Below are 18071 nucleotides of genomic sequence, written 5' to 3' on the forward strand. Positions count from 1 at the left end.
GGAAGGATCGTAGCGGTGCATCCTCCAAAAAGAGGGGAAAGAAGGCCGCATTTGGAGGAGCCTTTGAATCGGGACAGACTTCGTGGCGGCGTTGTGACGTAACTGGCCTTCAAATGCAATTGAGTACCTGGCACGTGAACTTCAGTAACAACTTTGATTATGATCATTTTCTGGATGTTTAAATTGCTGGCGACAAAATGAGCACAGGGATAAACTGTGTTAGTAAAATGTGAGGTTAACAGGAGGGCTTACATAAGTTTAATTCCCTCTAATTGTACCCTTTAATAATGATGGTTATTATAAAGTGTTTACCCTTACGTCACGATTTCCGCCGCCCAGGCCCGCGAAAATGACGATACACGGCTCGCGATGTCGCCATTTTCTCTCGTTCTTTCTTCTCTTTTGGGTGCGCAAAGAATCTTGGTATCTGGAAGGATCGTAGCGGTGCATCCTCCAAAAAGAGGGGAAAGATTGCCGCATTGGTAGGGCTGCATTTGGAGGAGCCTTTGAATTGGGACAGCCTTCGAATCGGGACAGCCTTCTTGCGGCATTGTGACGTAACTGGCCTTCAAATGCTCCTCTGAAGGACGCAGACCCTGAATTGAGATTCAGCAAATTAGTACCTGGCACATAAACTACAGTAACAACTTTGATTATGATCATTTTCTGGATGTTTAAATTGCTGGCGACAAAATGAGCCCGTGGATAAACGGTGGTAAAGTTTAAGGGTAACAGGAGGGTTAACTGAAGTTTAATTCCCTCTAATTGTACCCTTTTATAATGATGGTTATTATAAAGTGTTACCAAAAAAAATAGTGGCCATAGATACATGTTCATGTCAAGAATCGGAATAACTGACTACATATCAGTCAGCTGTGATGTGATGCAGCTGTAGAACAGTGTTCAATGACTGCATAATAAATGCATGCTGAATAAGAATAAGCAGTAATTGTGCTCTTTATAGTTTAACTCCCCTCTTTGTACCTTTTCTCCGTTTTGTGAAAGACGGCATCAAAACGGCCGTCTTTATCTCTCTATCTCAGCCTTCGCTTCCTGCGTTGACATACTCCCACATCACACACCGCGGCACCATGGAAACCTCACTTCCTGCTATGCGGCGGCGACGTAACCCGCTCGCATTCCCCTGTCACGCCATTCACACGCTCCCTTTTTTTTTGTCCTCAACACACACACACACACACACAAACACACAAGAGCAATCAGTGAGCGAACACCACATTCCTTCACTTTCTATACAGATTTATTTTTCGTTCATGACTTTTACAAATCTTTTCTCGGCGACGCTTTTTGTTAATTTCGTCATAGAACCTGCCTACGCTAGTACATTTGCTACTTCTCAGAAAATGAGTCAAACAAAGAGCAAAAAAAAAAAAAAAAAAAAAAAAAAAAAAGCAGGAGAACAGAACAAAGTCAGAAACCAAAAAAAAAATATCAAAAAAATCAGTTTGCGATCGCTGTTTTACAATTCAGCGCTGTGTACTGGAAAAAAAACAAAAAACAAAACAGGAGAAAATTAGCTGTCACACCGGGAATAATATTGATATGGCACAAAGTATGATATATTTCACCAACGAGAGGGTCAGTAGGAAAAACAAAAAAACTGCACGCTGCCTTTTCATGTGTGAATGTACAGAGCGGCTGAAACACATCGAGGCGGAGGCGAGCACACAAGCTTCATTCATGGCACCCCTCCCCCGATGTTGTCACAGCCTCCTTCTTCAGTCGAAAGCCGTTACGTCGCTGTGTGTTTAGAGCACATGGGCCCCTCATTACATGTGTGCCATGTAGCTCCTAAAGCTAAGCCCCGTCACTCAAACTTGTCTTGAGCGAGCTGAAATGTTGCATTTAAAAAAAAAAAAAAAAGGCTAATCTCCTAAATCCAATTTTTTACGCTTCCTTTTTTTTTTCTTTAATCAATGTACACACTGTGTATATAGCATGTATACTTCATCATCATCATCTTACTTATCCTCAGGATAACATCAGGGACTTTTCATCATCATCATCATCATCTTCATATAAATGCGTTAACGGACTTCAATGGAGCAACAATCGCGCAGTTTTCGGATGCTATACATCAACTTGATTCACACGATATCCACTCCACTTTGACTATTGCAAAAATCCATTCACCATTTGTTTACCTCAGAGGTGCTGTTTTCTAATTAAATAACTCTCAAAAAAGAAAATTACACATTCCTTTAATTAAAGGCGGCACAAAGCCCCCCTTCTACCAAACAACAATAACAACAACAACAACAACAGAAAAGCACTGGCAGCTATTGCTAAGTCATTTTTTTTTCTTCCAAAAAAACATATACTTTATATACAGAGACCAAGAAAAAAGGGACTCGAAGCTGCATAAATTAAGGTAGTGACATCCCCAGTTTTCTTGAAAAATGGAAAAAAACCAAACTCCAGTCCACAGGCAACGTCTGAAATATACACAAGGTTACAACAATGAGCGGAAAGAAACAAAGAAACAAAAAACACGCTGAAAACCTCAAGGGTTGTTTTAAATCTGTAGCATCTCAAATAAAATAACCCCGTTCATCACCCCTGATTTTTGATTTCCCACTTAGCTTTTAAAATTTTTAAAATCCACCAATTCTATATAAAAAAAATGGGGACCAATTTGTCTTCACAAAATGAGACCCTCACACCCCTCCCTTTAAAGCCTGCGTCTATCCCAGACCCGTCGTCGACAGAGAAATTGACACAAAAAACACATTCGTACGTACGTCCCGCTATGCGTCGATGCACGAAAACCCTCCCACGCATCCACTCTCTAACTACCCCGCACAGACAAAATGCTCTAACATGTTGGTTTAGAAGACTGAGAGGCGACAGCTCCACGCCCAGTACAACACTTTTAACCTCAATCTTTCTAAACAACACACACATACATCCTTAATCAGTGTCCATTCAGTGCTGGCCACTGAACTGTTTTTTCTTTTTAATAACCCCCCCAGTGCTTGAAGCCCGACACCCCCCACCTCCTCACCGTCTCCTCCTACCCTCACCTACACTCTCCCCCCCTGTCTGCCTCCACACTCCCCCTCCTCTCTCACGCCTGCTGCTCTTTGTCTGGCGACTCCTCTAGCGTGATGACGGTGAACTCCTCCGTGTTGCCGTTCTCCTGGATCTTCTCCTTGTTCATGAGGGTCACCATCTCCTGCTCCCTCTCGTGGGCGTGGGAGCTGGATGCCGACGCCGCCGCCCCGTTCCCCTCGCCGCCGTCTCTGGGAGTGATCATCAGGGTCTGCTTTTTGCCGCACCAGCTGCAAGAGCACAGTCAGACATATTTATTCGCCATTGATTTTTTTTGTTTTTTTTTCCACCAGGAAAATATGTGAAAACTGGATCAGACTATTGATCGCTGTGCACGCTAGAAACGGGGGGGGCGATGTTGTCCCCAACATGTTACGTGACATCTCTGTTAGCGTGTGGGAAAAAAAAATCAAAATCATACCTGTGTCTTTTCGCAACGACTGCACACACGACGAGAATAACAGCAATGGCCACAATCACTAAAATGATCACCAGCCAGTCTGGAAGGAGAGGGAAATAAAAGTCACTGTCGATAAAGAGTGGATCAGAACAAGAGTGCCCTTTTTCCCAGCGTGGTCTTATTCGACCACAATCACTACCGACGTCATCGTGTTAGTAGTACAATCCTTGTTCCAGAAAAGTATAAATGTTTTTCGTGTCACGGTTTGGGTTTTTGGTTTAGCCACTTTCTACTTCCTGCTCACCTGTGTTCCCAGTGTTCTGCTTCCCACCTGTGTTCCCTGTGATCCTCCTCAGTCTGACATTCCCCCCACACCTGCCTCGAGTCAGCAACGTTAGCACTGCCCTGTTCCCAGTGTCTCCCCACCTGCACCTCATCCCCCCCGTTAGCTTAGTTCGTGTTCAGGCCTGTGTTGTTCCCTCACTCTTGTGCTCCTGCGCCTTGTGTGTTCCCTCTGTTTCTGAGTTGTTCCTCACTGTTTTCTGGTTTGTCCTCGGTTTTGTACATCGCTTTAGTTTTGTCCTTAAACTTTCCTTTTCCCTGTCTTTTGTCACTTGCTTTTTGTACTTTGGATTTTACATTTTGACATGTAGTCAGTTAAAAACAGTCAGTGGCGGTTCTAGACCAGTTTTAATAGGGGGGCCAGGTTGGGGCCGGCTTTTTTGTTAGGGGGCACATACAACCCGGAAAAAAAGATAAATCCCTCATTCTGACAAAACAGTGTTTACAATTTCAGCATTTTTGATTGGGTAGTAAACTGCTGAGACACTTTATATCTGCCTTTCCCCTCAAAACATTATCATTGCAAGAAATCTGTCATTGTATTATTGATGCAGACTCCCTGTCGGGGGGGCCACAGGGGGGTCCAGACTCAGAGTTACGGGGGCACTGGCCCCTGTTGGCCCCCCCCCTGGAACCGCCCCTGAAAACAGTACAAAGACTTGTCGTAACAAAGACGCTTATTCTGAATTTGATGCCAGCAACAGGTTTCGAACAAGTCGGGACGGGGCAACAAAAGACTGGGAAATGTTGTGAAATGCTCCAAAAACTCCTGATTGGAATCTCCCACAGGTGAACAGGTGATAGTATCATGATCAGTTATGAAACAGGCAGCGTTCAAGAGCAAGGTCAGGGCAGGGTTCAACGCTTTGCTAAGACTGTATAAAGGATATCAAACCGTGGGCTCAGGAACGCTTTGTTAACGTAATGTTTGCAAATGATTTCATTCTGTTGTTATGTGCATTTCACACAGCATCACAACGTTTTTGAAGTCAGGGACGTAAATGTGATGTGAGGCGGTTGCTTACTTGATGAGCCGCCTTTGTCTTGTGAATCAGAAGCAGGAACATCAGAGACTCGTCCCCTGCCGCCAGGTCGTTTGGGTGATGGAGCTGCATGTCGATGATAAAACAGAAGGTAATGAATCGTGTCAGAAACGGTCGCTGACGTTTTAAACTCAAAAGCAGCCACTCTTGCAAAATGGAAAAACAGAAAAATTAGATGCAGTTTTGTCTCTTTGTAAAGCTTTGTGGCACCAGATACTGCAAACTGTGTAACAGGGAATTTGCTCTTTCTTTTCAAATAAAGCTGAACTTTCACATACAATACGTTTCAATGCCTTCAATAGAAACTTTCATGCAGTTGGTGTGGTTGTTGAATATGCGGAGCCTGGCTGGAATTCCTCTTCGGGACATAGAGGCGGAATAACTGAGGCCTGGTTTTTTAACAAGTCCAGTCCACAGCTCAACCCAACACAAGGGGGCGTCATGTGTTCTTAAAAGTTACTTCAGTCCTCCTAAAACCTGTTGCATGTGATGGTCAGGAAGTGCTGCTCTTTAGTAACGTTTCCATCGATCTTAATTACAAATTAACTCGAGTATCACAGCTTTCTATGATTTCTCTTTTGGATGAACAGATGGTAGATGAAGTAACAGGAACCCTGCGATATACTGCAATCCCAAAAAAACTTCCCTATAGAGTTGAGCCAGCAGCTGTACTGCGGCATTGATGTGTTTGATATATTCTTACTTGTGTTTTTCTTACCCTCCGTCGTGTAATCTTCAGAATCTGATGGCTCTACGTGATAGTCATTTGTATAGGTAGGATGTGCTTCCTCTGGCTCTTCAACGGGGGCCGTTGACGAGGCGGCCCCTTCCTCCGGTGGCTGCATCCCGGAACCGGTTGGCTGGTCGAACCCTACAGGATCGACAGTGGACCCCACAGCGCCATTCTCACTCTCTCCAGAGGGACTGCCTGTCACGACAGGACCCTCTGTGGAAGCCTCTGGCTCTTCTGCTGTTATCAGAGGATCCTCCCCTGTGGCCACCGCGAGGTCGTCCTGTGTTTTTGGAGTGGTGGAGCCTTCTGCTGGTGTCGGGACCGGATTCTCTGATGAGGATTCAGCTGATCAGGGAATAGAGAGAGTTGTAGTCACACATAACTTTTGATATCTTTTAACCCTTTTTGTGAACTTTCTTTACAGTTATGTTTACAGACTTTCTCCACCTCCCTAAACTTGTATGTTGAGGGTCATTTATTTGCCCCCCAAAAAGGACACAAAACACATTTTAAAGATACATCTGAATGATTGCATTTGTTTTTTGTACATTCCTATAGATATTGCTATAATATTGTGGTTGTGAATTTGTTTGGCCACGCTAATCGTGTAGTTAAAATCTGATATCTTGACAGCCGCAGTTTCCACGTGAAGACAGTCACATACTGTGTCACATAATGTCACATGTGAATATGTACAGTGACATTATTGTCTTTCCACATGTTCAAATTTGAGTTTACATGTGTAAATGCCAGTCACCACTAATCAGTACTAATCTGCATGTTAAATTTCACATTTTGTTCGCAATTGTTGGCAGTTTTTACTTCACCGTGTTGATGCAAACGTTGTCAAAATACTTCGTGGAGTTATTTTCATTGTGCTTTGTGTTATTATTATTCTGTTAATATACTTACAGCTTCCAGGCAGACTGTCTTTTTTCATGATGTTGTTCAAAGTGCAAAAAAAAATCTTATTTATCTAAAATGCATGTTTGATGCTGTCAAGTCTCATTAATTACAAGACTTTCATTAATATCAGGTTGGAGACCTTATTTACCTGTTTGATAAAATGACAGCTTGAGACGACCCCAAAAACTGGCAGTTAGCGTAGGATTTTGCTGTTTTGTAGCTTAAAGATGCTCACAAAACTATGACTCACATTAAAAAAGCACAACAGAAACACCAGACAGGTGTTCGATATCTTTTAATGTTACAGTTACGGCTGAAAATGACAACAGACACAAACAAGTTTGCCGATTTCACATAATCTCCGAGATGCAAATCAACTACTTTTAATGCTAACCTGGTGCTACGCCTGGGAAACTGATCCCTCATCAGGATTAAACGCGGTCGTGGAAAAAAATAACCTCAACCCACTGTCTTCTTGTTCGGCTGGGGAAGATCTGGGGTTAAACGTACGCCCCACCTCAGGAAACATAACAAGGAGCTGAGAGGATGTTTGTGTTGACTGTGAGAGATAAGATCTTTCGGTAACCGGGCCGAGGCGTTGCCGGAGAGGTTTTCAAATTCAACTTCTGTTTTCTTTCCATTCAGTTGCCCATATGATTTGCAGTGGGATTTTTCTACAATTATCTATTTGCAAACTTCATCACAGGTGCCAAACATGTACAGTTACACCTGAGTTTCATAGTCTGGACATGCTGCATGTTTTCAAATGTTCCTCATCCTATCGGCTGCAAATCGGAGACATGTTACAGAATACAGCGCTTTTATTCTATCATTTTCGAGACCTTTGTTTCAATTGATTGTCTATCAACGTTTAAAATTTGGATATATCGTGACAAATGGGTGAATTACAAAGACATGAACGGGCATATTGTACCAACCTGGTTCATCTGAGGAGAGGGAAAAGGCCTTCTCACAGTTCTTGTCAGGCCCATCTAGCGCACAGGGGACACGGAAAGTAGACGTTACCAACGTGGAGAAGCAAACTCACATTAATTTAAGCATCACCTTCGGAATAAGCCGATAAACCGCCAGCATCCTGTGGATGTAATCACCTGTGTCATCGAAGCAGTAGGCATCATAGCGGTCATCAGCGGCCACACGTGAATTAAAGATGAACCCCGTCATGTTCTTTGCACAGTTTTCGTGGTGGCTAGACCTGAGGATCACAGTGCTCGCGTTGCTGGTCCAGCCGTACCTGAACGGACACAACAGTTTTATTATTTGTAAGTAAATCTGGATTTGACATTTTGTTAACGGAGAGAGCACTCTGTCTCCGAGCAGCCTCGTCCAAACACATTACATCACCCTCCTCCGAGAAGTGGAGAAAAAACGCGGTTGAGTAACAAAACCTTTTCCTCTATCGCTAGTTTACATGGTTTCTACCACATGACAAATGTGTTGTAAAACTGAAAGGCCGCCTTCCTCTTTCTCTGGTTTTACATCTCTTAATGAGGTGACCAAGTGTACTCACAACTGTAGTTAACTTCTGGGATTTTACCGTGGCTTTCAATTTGAGTTAAAGCGCTTCCCGTGACATTTCAACACTAAAAAGGACCAAAAGGGCCCAACACATGGCAAGATCTTGAAGATATCTGACTTACAGCGCCAAAATGCACATTTTATTCAACAAGCATTCACATAAAATGAATATTATCAATCTGTAAACCAAGGGTTAGTGGCTTCACCTGCATGTTTCCATGCTTTTATTATAGGCCTCCCGGAGTTGGTCTGGACTTGCCAAGGTGCTGTTCAGCTGCTCACACACCTTTTGAGCCGCCGCATAGCTCAGGGAGTGACGGGCGGCTCCCTCGACAAGAAAAACCCCGGCATAGCTGCAGCTGCGAGAATTCACTGTAGGGAAAGAGAGCGGAGACAGAGTCAGGTTCAGGTGTCTAACGGCGGTCATCACCAGTTAGATACAGTAAACGAGGCAGCGAGAGGCCGGCAGGTAACGCAGTCTGACACTGCTTGCGTAAAATCTTTCCAGCCATTCAAAAACAAAAAAAACAAATGAACAAAACTGTTTCACCTCATTGACAACAAGCAGATAGTGAGATTGAACAAAGGTTTAAGACCCATGTTGCTTCTGAAATAACGAACAGTAAGGATTAAGATGCTACGTGAAGTGAGGATTCATGGACTTGATTTGAAAGAGGAGCTCTTTACTGCTCTTTCATACGTTCTTTAATATCATTTTTTAAATTAATTACCTTCTTTTTCACGCAGCAAACGCAGCTGGTAACTCATTTCATCTCCCATTCAGAAGTTGCGTTTTTTTGCTCTATAATACGACGCTGTGGATGGTGCGCGTGAATGCTTTCAGAAGGATATATAAGCAAAATCTGGATTTATGCAACACGTCGCCTTCTGCATCAGTATTCAGTGCGTTAGTCACGAGCTGGCTGGTCCGTGTGTTGAGTTCTCTGCGAGGGGAAGCACCAAGAGACAGGCAGCATTGTTCATCTCCAGTGTTTAGCCCTCAGGCCTCGCTAAGAGGTAGTTTCCTTCAAAACAAAGTGTGCAAACAAGGACGGATGGGCACAAACACATACATCATGCTCTGCTTTGGATATGCTGAGTGTATTAATATGATACACAAAGCAAAAGCTACACTAACCTCCACACCTGTTTCTCTTTATTAAGTGTGCCTCACTGGTAAGTTAAACTTTTATGGAGGACTGAAACTAAATAATAGAACTGGCTTGATGATCATTTGTTATAATGATAACATTAATAATAATAATTACTAGAAGGTGATACCCAAAGTTTTATTGTGGACAAACACTACCAAAATGAAATAATAAATGAAGACTGAATAAATTGATGTGCAATCAATGTGCCTGACATACATTTTTAAATATGTAGCCATTATTTTTAGTTACCTTGACATTAATCCCCCTATTTATTTACATTTCATGTATTCACTGTTACATTTTCAAATCTATTTATTCCTCTATTTATTCATCTACTTTTGATTTTGGCAGTTTTAATCCTCCATAAACTTTCACTGCCGTTAGCATTCAGAGAAGCATCCGATGGTCAATATCACCTCAGGACTGCGAGAGGATCCTCGGAATTCATGGGGCTTTGAGTGGTAATCCTCAAAACCTGCTCTCTGTCAAAGTAAAATCAATCACTTCAGATCAGCCAAAGTTTATTTAGTAAAATCTGGCTCTGGTTTCTCGTGAGTGATTTCTCAGCCCATTTTGCTTGCGTTTCCTCGACCGAAGGAGAAACCTCGGGGGGAAATGACTCTCTCTCCCCGCTGAAACGAAAACAAAAAATGCAAACTAGGCCCGGCAGATGAGGAGGCAGCATGAGCATGTGTACACATGGAGATCAGCCCCAGATTCAAATAGACACACACCCTTTGCAAAAAAAGAGAAGAAGACTACAACGAGTGGAAATGACAAGAAACAGACTTCAGAGTTTAAACATGTGATTCTCGAACATGAGCAGGAAATAATTTGCATTGAGGATGAACACAAAAAAAAAAAAGTGTGACACCACCTGGTCACAGCTCCATATGTAACCTCCACACTCTGACACTGACTTTGTGTCCATAGTGATCTTTGAATAGCCCCCTCCCTCGCACATGGAAAAAAAAATGAAAGCTTCTATTGAAATGTTGAGAGCTATTTTGAAAGAAATCTCATTTCCATTGCAACATATGAGACAATACTAATGAACAGACGTGTACGCCCTGAAAATCTGACCAGGAATCTGATTCTGCGGAGGCGAAACACATATTTCTGACTAAACATGACTATTGGTTTCATATCTGATAATGTGTTAATGAAAGAATAATTTGCCTGAGAGAAAGTAAATGTGGGATCTTTGACCAAAAATAAAAACTCAGATATCGTATGAGGGACTTACTGGAATCTGTACATCTGTGCGATGTGCAGAGGAAACCGCTATCTGTTCTATCTGTTTACTGCTTGTTTAAATGTGCTGCCATGGTGACAGATGCACATGTTGTGAAAGATGTCAATTACTAATAATAAGTCACGCAGCACACTCACACTCGGCAACACTCATGTCGGCTCATTTCGGTGAACAACTTCCACAGCAAACACGCAGTAAAGCCGGCAGCTGTGGGTGTTTTTAAGGATTCATGAGAAATATAGACGGTTGTGTTTTCTCACCTGAAAGATGTTGCTCAGTCTCAGCGGGAAATGTGAGTTTGATAGAAGATTAAAGTTAGAAAAAAAACAACCGTGCTGAGGCAATAAACAAAACCAATAAACCTTAGAACTAAACTTGACTGATTTAGAACAGTGCCTGTAAATTAACATATCATATTATACTGCAATAACAGCCCTGCAATGTGAACTGAATTTGTGAAGCTTTATCGAGGGAAATGAAATCAACTTTGTAGTAATTTTCAGATTGGCTTGTGCTGGTGTTGGCGTTGGAGTGCATTAGTTTGTACAGTATGTCGTAATCAAAAAGAGGGAAGTGCACTGTCTGGAGGCCAACTGTACAAATGTCAGGCTGCATCCTGAACTGACAAATAAAGCAAAGGGACGCTGAAACGGTGAGTGGATGTGAGACAATATATTGGTTTTGCCTTAATAGTCCTATACGCTGCACTTATTCCAACTACAGCTGAGTATATCCCAACTGGAGATGCTACACTCTTAGAAGTTTGAGGTTTTCTGAGGTTCCAGTCGGGACCACTTGCTTCTGAAGAACTATTCAAAAGTTATTCAATAATAATATTAATAATAAGACATTTTATTTATATGGTGAGCTTCATCATACTCTTTACATATTCACAATATAAAAGAAAAGAGACATTAAGAAGAAATGGGAAAATCCATTAAGAACCATTTTCTATCCAAAGAAACCTCCATGGAAGTTCTTTGTGGTTTTTTAAGGGTTCCCTGGATGGGATCTAGATTAAAACCCTTAGAATGAAGGGTTCTCAGTGGGACCACCTCAGTGGGTTCTTATTAGCACCCATGTTCTGGAATCTAGGGGGAACCATTCTACCACAGAAAGGTTCCCTATAACCGCTGTAGGGGGTTTCACAAATTGGTTCTAGGTATAAACCTTTACATTGAATTCTGGGTAGAATCCTCGAAAAGGGTTACAGGTGGAACCTTTATAAAATGTTCTACTAAGAACCAAAGAGGCTTTTCCTATGGGGACGACGTTACATGGTTCTATTTAAGAGTGAAGATACGCCTTAAGTTTTAAGGAAAGCATTTAGCAAATGTGCAAAATCGCTGTTTGTTATTTTGTGAGCTGAAGCTGAACATGTTGATCACTTTTCTGTGGAGAAAGCTGTCAAGAGCGAGCGCCAACACTCGTTGTGTAAGGCAGTTGTTCCTTGCCTCTCTCTCTCTCACACACACACACACACACACACACACACACACCTGAAAGAACTCCAACACATGCTGCCACACGGCTCAGTGTCCCTGAAAGCAAACGGCCCTGGCCTTGCAAAACCTGCCGGTAGAGATCAAAGTGAGCACAGCTTACCATCAGCGAGCTGAAAAGGGGGTCTGACATGAATCTGAGCGTGATCATTAGTATGCAGAAGGAGCGGTCATGGGTGTCTTTATACAGTCGAGAAGCCCCTCTATGCCAAGGCACTGACTCTCCCAAAGGCTCCATTGTCACCTAATGGAGTTGAAACCAAGGAGACTGTAAAGTCTGGGTGCACAGAACCTGAGAGAAAGGGAGCTCCAACGCGGCTGCTGGCCAAAACCTCCAGCTGCTCTAGAAGTAATAGACAAGCCCCGAGTCTCAGCTCCCACTTCACTTTCTCGTTCCCCCGCTCTGTCTCCTTTTCTCTTGTTTTCTCTCATTACTTTCTGTTTGTCTTCTCCATGCCAGCAATAAAGTACAAATTACCCCCCTGCATGCAGGTGCACGAGCACGCGGGCAGTTCACAGATGCGCATGCACGCAACTCCTTTAAATCATAGCCTGTGTGGAGTCATGACGCAGCATGGAGCACAGCGAGAAAGCCAGCGGGCTCAGTGTCTTGATGTCAAGAGTATGAACGCACACAGAGTCGGTTTATTTTCAACCTCTTATCTGCATTTTTCTCTTTACACCTCACTTAAGTTGTTCCTCCTATACGTCACATGTGCAGGCATCCCATGCTCGAACAGAGAGCCGACTGTGTACATCCCACTGCTACTGTAACATCCCTTTAGTCACAGTTCATCAGCTGGTTCGGAGACCTTGTTAGTCACCACCACCACCATCACCACAATGCTCCAGTGTGTCCTGCATTGTCACACTTGAGCGAAGCTGCTCCGTCAGCAGGGATGTCTCCCTCCTACGCTGGTCAAAGGTCCACCGGGCCAGTAGGACAGGTGAAACATGAGACCTGCTCACAACAATACCTGAAGGTCGCCAGAAGGACCCAGCTATCTGTCTTTTTCCATCTTGTGTGCCATTTCTTTTCACCCCCTCTGCCTCCCTACACCCTCCATCCATTACATCTTTTAAAAGCAGACCGTCTTTCTTTCATACAGGAAAAAGGGCAGGGGCGCTTTTTCTCTGTTGCCTTTTAATAAACGCTAGCCTTGAAGCTCTCCCAATTAAAAGGGTTTTATTGAATCCAAACAGATGATCTGCGATAAGGAGACTGACCTCCAACAGACCTTTTCAAACATTCGGGTTTGAAGATAAAGGAGACGTGGCACTACAGCAGCCTTTCTACCAGTTGCTTCTGTTAAAGCTCGAAAACAGCGTTAGGTCTTAGCGAAACAAAAAAAGCAATTCTCCCCCCTGCTGTGCACATATTGTCATTTAATTTTGTTTTCATTCACAAGCCGTATCCCATGCAACTGTCGCAGCTGAGGAGAAGAAGAAGACGAAGAAGAAGAAGAAGAAGAAGAAGAAGTACCAAAAACAGTCACCTCAGCCATCTACAGTAAGAGGGGCTGTGGGAATTAATCTGGAAACGGGAATCTAGTAAGACGCCGACTTTGGAAACAGCTTCTTTTTTCTTCTCTTAGGGCGGAAACACCTGATCAGTCATGTGAGCTAAACGTTTGCTACGTCAAAACCTAACTTAAGGAAAAGCCACATCAAGCAGGCATAACAACTTGTATGCCTTTATTCAAACTGTTCCATTTCTATCAACCTTTTCCAACGCGATACTACAAAGTGCACATAAATATACATTACTGGAAACGCGGCTTCTTACTGAGAACCAGGAGGCCCTTAGCTTAGCACAGCGAGTGGAAACAGGGAAACATCGACTCCAACGCTAATCGTCACGTCTGAAGCTAACTATCAACCCATGTCTTGTTTCTTAAATCCATACACACAGACATAAATGTGGACATTCCCACTCTGTTTCATTCTGCTTCCAGTCTTTATCAAGCCCCATGGATTCTGCCAGGCTTTGAAGCCGACTTCCATAGTGGCCAAAGCGTGTCATTACAGATGTTCTCCCATTTGTCTTAGCGTCACAGCTCCTCGAGATGACCTGTTTCACTCTCACAATTTGAGCCATTTGGTCGGTAACATTCGGAAAAAGTGAGAAGAGCCACACGATAAAATCATTTGATTCCCATTCGAGGCAGCCGGGCGCTAAAAACGGAAGTTATCTGGCTCCGTCAGTCGGAAGCCTCCTGTGCAGAAGCTCTTTAAGCCTCACAATGGGGAAGATTTAGATAATTTTGCAGAGAGGAAGTGGCACTTTTATGGCTTCATGCACGACTGAGCTGCTTAATTCAGGCTATCTGAGCGTAGATACGTGCAGATTTCAGTGCCATTGTTCGAAATGGCAAAGCATAGATCAAGTGTAATCTGTTGTTACGCCCGATGATACAGTGAGTTAAAAAATCAATGCCTCGTGCGGGAGGATGTACGTCTATTACAGAGCTCTTTTCTGAGCTGTTTCCCCAAGAAAACAAAGACTTTAGTGTACATGAGATTGGAAAGAAGGCAGGGGGGGGCGAGTTGGTGGGGAGGGGGAAACTCGCAAATCGGTTTTAAAAAGTAATTATAAGGTTTAGACAAAACCTGGAATATGAGGAACCCCTGCGCCATTTAGGACCAGTTCTATCACTGTCAAAGGCTGTCAAAGAAAAGATAATTAGAAGAGGAGGAGGGGAGGGGGTTATACGATATATTGGTGCAGATTTGTAGACGGGGGTTACAGTGAAGGCGAACACGTGTCTGAGAGTCTCAGGTGGCAGGAGACGGTCCTCAGAGTCTGCACGGGCACAAGCCCTCTTTTGTCAAGGACCGGTCCCAGTCTCCAGGCCCGTTCACCAACCCCTCACCTTGAAACATAACACGGGTGCGAGCGGGAGGGGTCGTTACGTCCAAGGAGGCAAACACGGCCACTTTAACAGGAAGTCCAGCGGTCACGTTGGCCCGATGGCTTGCATTACAAATCCTCCGCACAGAGTGAGCAGCGCTCCGAATTATCGCCAGAGAATCTACGCAGGAAACTCGAAAAAGATTGACGAGCACCGAGATTGCAGATAAGGTGAAGTCGCGTATAGTTTTACAAGCTCTACGTACGCGTTCATCGCGATCACCAGACGAACACGTTGGAGACGAGAAGAACATTTGGAAGGTCTCTCAGATGCGAGACGTTACACTCCCATGATCAGCTGAATCACTGAAGCGCAGCATTACATTTGAATTATCCTGAAATCTTTTTTATGTATCACATTCCTTGTCACATATTCAGTGTTCGCCATAAATTCCTGGCCACACAGTTTTCGTTCCAATTAAAATGGATGAAACTGTCATTTCGGTGCCATTTTCGGCCAGCACTGCATCAGAGCTACCAGCTGCAAATCCCCTTTTTTGGGGGGGGGGAATCGACAGCATTGTGGAAACTCTCCATAAATCAAGTCTTGGTTAACTGTCCTGGGTCCGCGAGTCCTGCTCTTAATGATGTGCTTCAGGCGAAAAAACCACAGCCACAGGTTTAAGGTTCAAAGACAAGGCAGGGAGCAAGACGGGCTCCAACCACCACAGGACACTTTCTCGCCAGACACCAATTACTCTCAGCACTCCCAGCGTAGAGACACATATACAAACAAACACACACGCAGCTCACAACTACTCAGCACACAAGGAGCCTTGAGGGGGCAAACACATGTTGAAGCACAGGGGGAGCTCAAAGTGGGGCCACCCCCTCCCCTCTTCCCACATACAGGGCACACACACACAGGCTATCTAGGTAATCTCATATTTGCCTTTAAATGCTGGTCAGATTTTACAGCTTGATGCTGATTGTTCTTTGGCGCAGTGCCAGAGGGAGTCTTTGTGAGCAACCCCAGCGCAGCCTCCTCGGGGAGCAAACCCAGACGAACCCAGACCTGTTTGATTCAGCACCTACTTCACCTCCAGAGACACGTCGCTCCGAGCGGCAAAAACCAATCAAAACCTGACGCAGGAAGCACATGTTAGATAGAGACAAAGAGAGAATGGGGAGACATTGAGGAGGGGAGGGTGGTGGTGGTGGTGGTGGTCGGGGGGGGGGGGGGGGGGGGGGGGGGGAAGACTAGAGCGATTGCTGAACATCCTTTGTGTACAGGATAAAGCGTTAAGCGTGGCAGCACAGACTCCAGCCGTAGCCGCACACAGCAAAGAAAACCACAAAAAAAAAAAAACAAACAAAAAAAAAAAAATCCAACTCTTTCTGAAAAGAGAGGACTGCCTTCAGGAAAAAGCCACACTGATCATCCAAAGCCCTGATAAATAAGGTTCACTTCCCAGCGCATGAACATGTGCGAGACGGAGAGTGAGCGAGAAGAGCGCCTGTCTCCTTTGTGTCTATCAGGAGTCTCAGACTGCCAGACGTAAGCCTGTCTGCGCTGGTGAGGCAACACACTCTCTTTGCCGGCATCCACTCATCCGTTCTACAAGCAGCAGCAGCAGCAGCAGCAGCAGCAGCACAGCCTCTTTCTTCCACTGTCTTCTCTTTACATGAACGCTCACTCACATTCTCAGGAAGGGAGAAAGAAAAAAAAAAACAAAAACAGCAATACTGTCTGGTCCTAAAAACCTAGCAACAAAGGAGCGTTGCCAGGCACGATTTTTGGCAGAATGATAAAAAAAAAAATAGAAAAAAAAAAAAAATTAAAAGAAATCCCCAAACAAAGAGCCGTCCGCTGGGCGAAGGCACAGTCCCCCTCACCTTGAAGCTGCTCCGACCTGGAGGAGGCCAGTAATCCAAAGGTGACCCCCAAGAGAAGCGTCCACATCCTGGGCAAAGCGTCTGGCGATGGCTGGGTGAGTAGCTGGTTGTAAAGGTGTGTGTAACACTTCTCCCGTGGTTCTGTCTTCCCCTCTGCCAGGAGTGTGGCTGGTCTGTGTGTGTGTGTGTGTGTGTGTGAGTGAGTTTGTCTGAGTGTGTGTGTCTGTGTCTCTGTGTGTGTGTAAAAGAGAGACACCGAATGAGTGAGAGAGCAGTAAAAAGGGAGAGAGAGAGAGAGAGATAGAGGAGACCTGTCACTGTGGAGGGAGCTGCTGTGAGTGTCTGGTCGCTCCTGGAGCTGAGTCAGACTTTGCCCCAACTTTTCTGTTCTGTAGCCCGAAAGACACAGAGGCGAGTGGCACACACACACAGGCAGAAAAGGGGAAGAGCGGCTCATGTGAGCGAGCACACACCCTTCTGCCTCTCCCACACTTGCCCCACCTCCCCTCCCGCCCCACCTCAGCACCAGCCTCTCTCTTTTTTTTTTTTTTTCCTCTCTTTGCTCTTTCTCTCTCGCCTCTTCCTGCCTTTATACAGTGTGTAATGGATAAGACGAAGGTGATCTTTTCCCTTCTGTCTGGCTGCTGCTTCTCCTCCCCTCCCTCCTCCCCTCCCTCCCTCCCCGTCTCCCACTCTGCCTTCCCCTCTTCCTCTTTTCATGTTCCTGACAGCAACAGTTTCTGAGAGCCCATCTGGTCTTTTGTTCAGTCCTCACTCCATTTTCAATTCATCCGATTTTCTTGTCTCCGCTTCCCTCTCTCTGTCTTTTCCCCTCGCCCCTCGCTGTATATCTCAGTGTGATCCCGTGCCGCCAGTTGAAAGAGGTCACATCCATTCGACAGAGACACACCTCATCTTGGAAGTTTTTATGGATCCAGAGCATTGATTTAAAACTCTGGAACGTCGCACACACATTTCGTCTCCGTCCAACATCCGTCCTCGCCCTTCCTTGATTGGTCGACGTGTAAATTAATCGGGAGAAAAACATTTCTAAGATGCAAAAAACGAGCACCGGTCAAGAGTTGTGTGTTTAAACCTCTGTCTCCTGCAGGAGCAACAAAGAGGGTCGTCATGAATATCTGTTCCAGTTACGCTCCTAGATTAGTCGCCTCCTGATTCAGAACCATGCTCGATGCTGTCTGCCACATCTCAACAACCGCGACTGTTTCCACGCTTCCATCATGTGAAACTTGCCTCCGTTCTTTACGTCGGGGTTTAACATTTCACTTCGCCAGGTGGCGGCTGGAGTCATCTCGGGTTTCCCAGAATCTCCCCGGCAACAATATCTCGTGCTTGTTTGCATACCATTGTGCAATAT

At 44.6% G+C, this 18071-nt stretch overlaps 1 protein-coding gene across 3 annotated transcripts; it reads right to left on the reverse strand.

Moving 5' to 3' along the window:
- Nucleotides 1-1243: 1243 nt before the first annotated feature.
- Nucleotides 1244-17189, reverse strand: cd44b (CD44 molecule (IN blood group) b). 3 transcript variants are annotated; one of them, XM_030426530.1, is made up of 8 exons: nucleotides 16694-17189; nucleotides 8242-8407; nucleotides 7609-7751; nucleotides 7435-7488; nucleotides 5576-5935; nucleotides 4840-4923; nucleotides 3494-3572; nucleotides 1244-3302 (listed from the first exon to the last, which is right to left on the reverse strand). In XM_030426530.1, exons 1-8 carry the CDS (start codon nucleotides 17148-17150, stop codon nucleotides 3089-3091), a joined length of 1557 nt encoding a protein of 518 aa, XP_030282390.1. In that variant the 5' UTR covers nucleotides 17151-17189; the 3' UTR covers nucleotides 1244-3088. The 3 variants fall into 3 exon arrangements, with proteins under 3 accessions (XP_030282390.1, XP_030282392.1, XP_030282393.1); XM_030426532.1 differs by having other exon boundaries at nucleotides 5576-5896; nucleotides 16694-17188; XM_030426533.1 differs by lacking the exon at nucleotides 16694-17189 and adding an exon at nucleotides 8767-15984.
- Between the last annotated feature and the right edge of the window lie 882 nt (nucleotides 17190-18071).

The sequence above is a fragment of the Sparus aurata genome, chromosome 8 (assembly GCF_900880675.1).
Source record: "Sparus aurata chromosome 8, fSpaAur1.1, whole genome shotgun sequence".
Taxonomy (NCBI): Eukaryota; Metazoa; Chordata; class Actinopteri; order Spariformes; family Sparidae; genus Sparus; species Sparus aurata.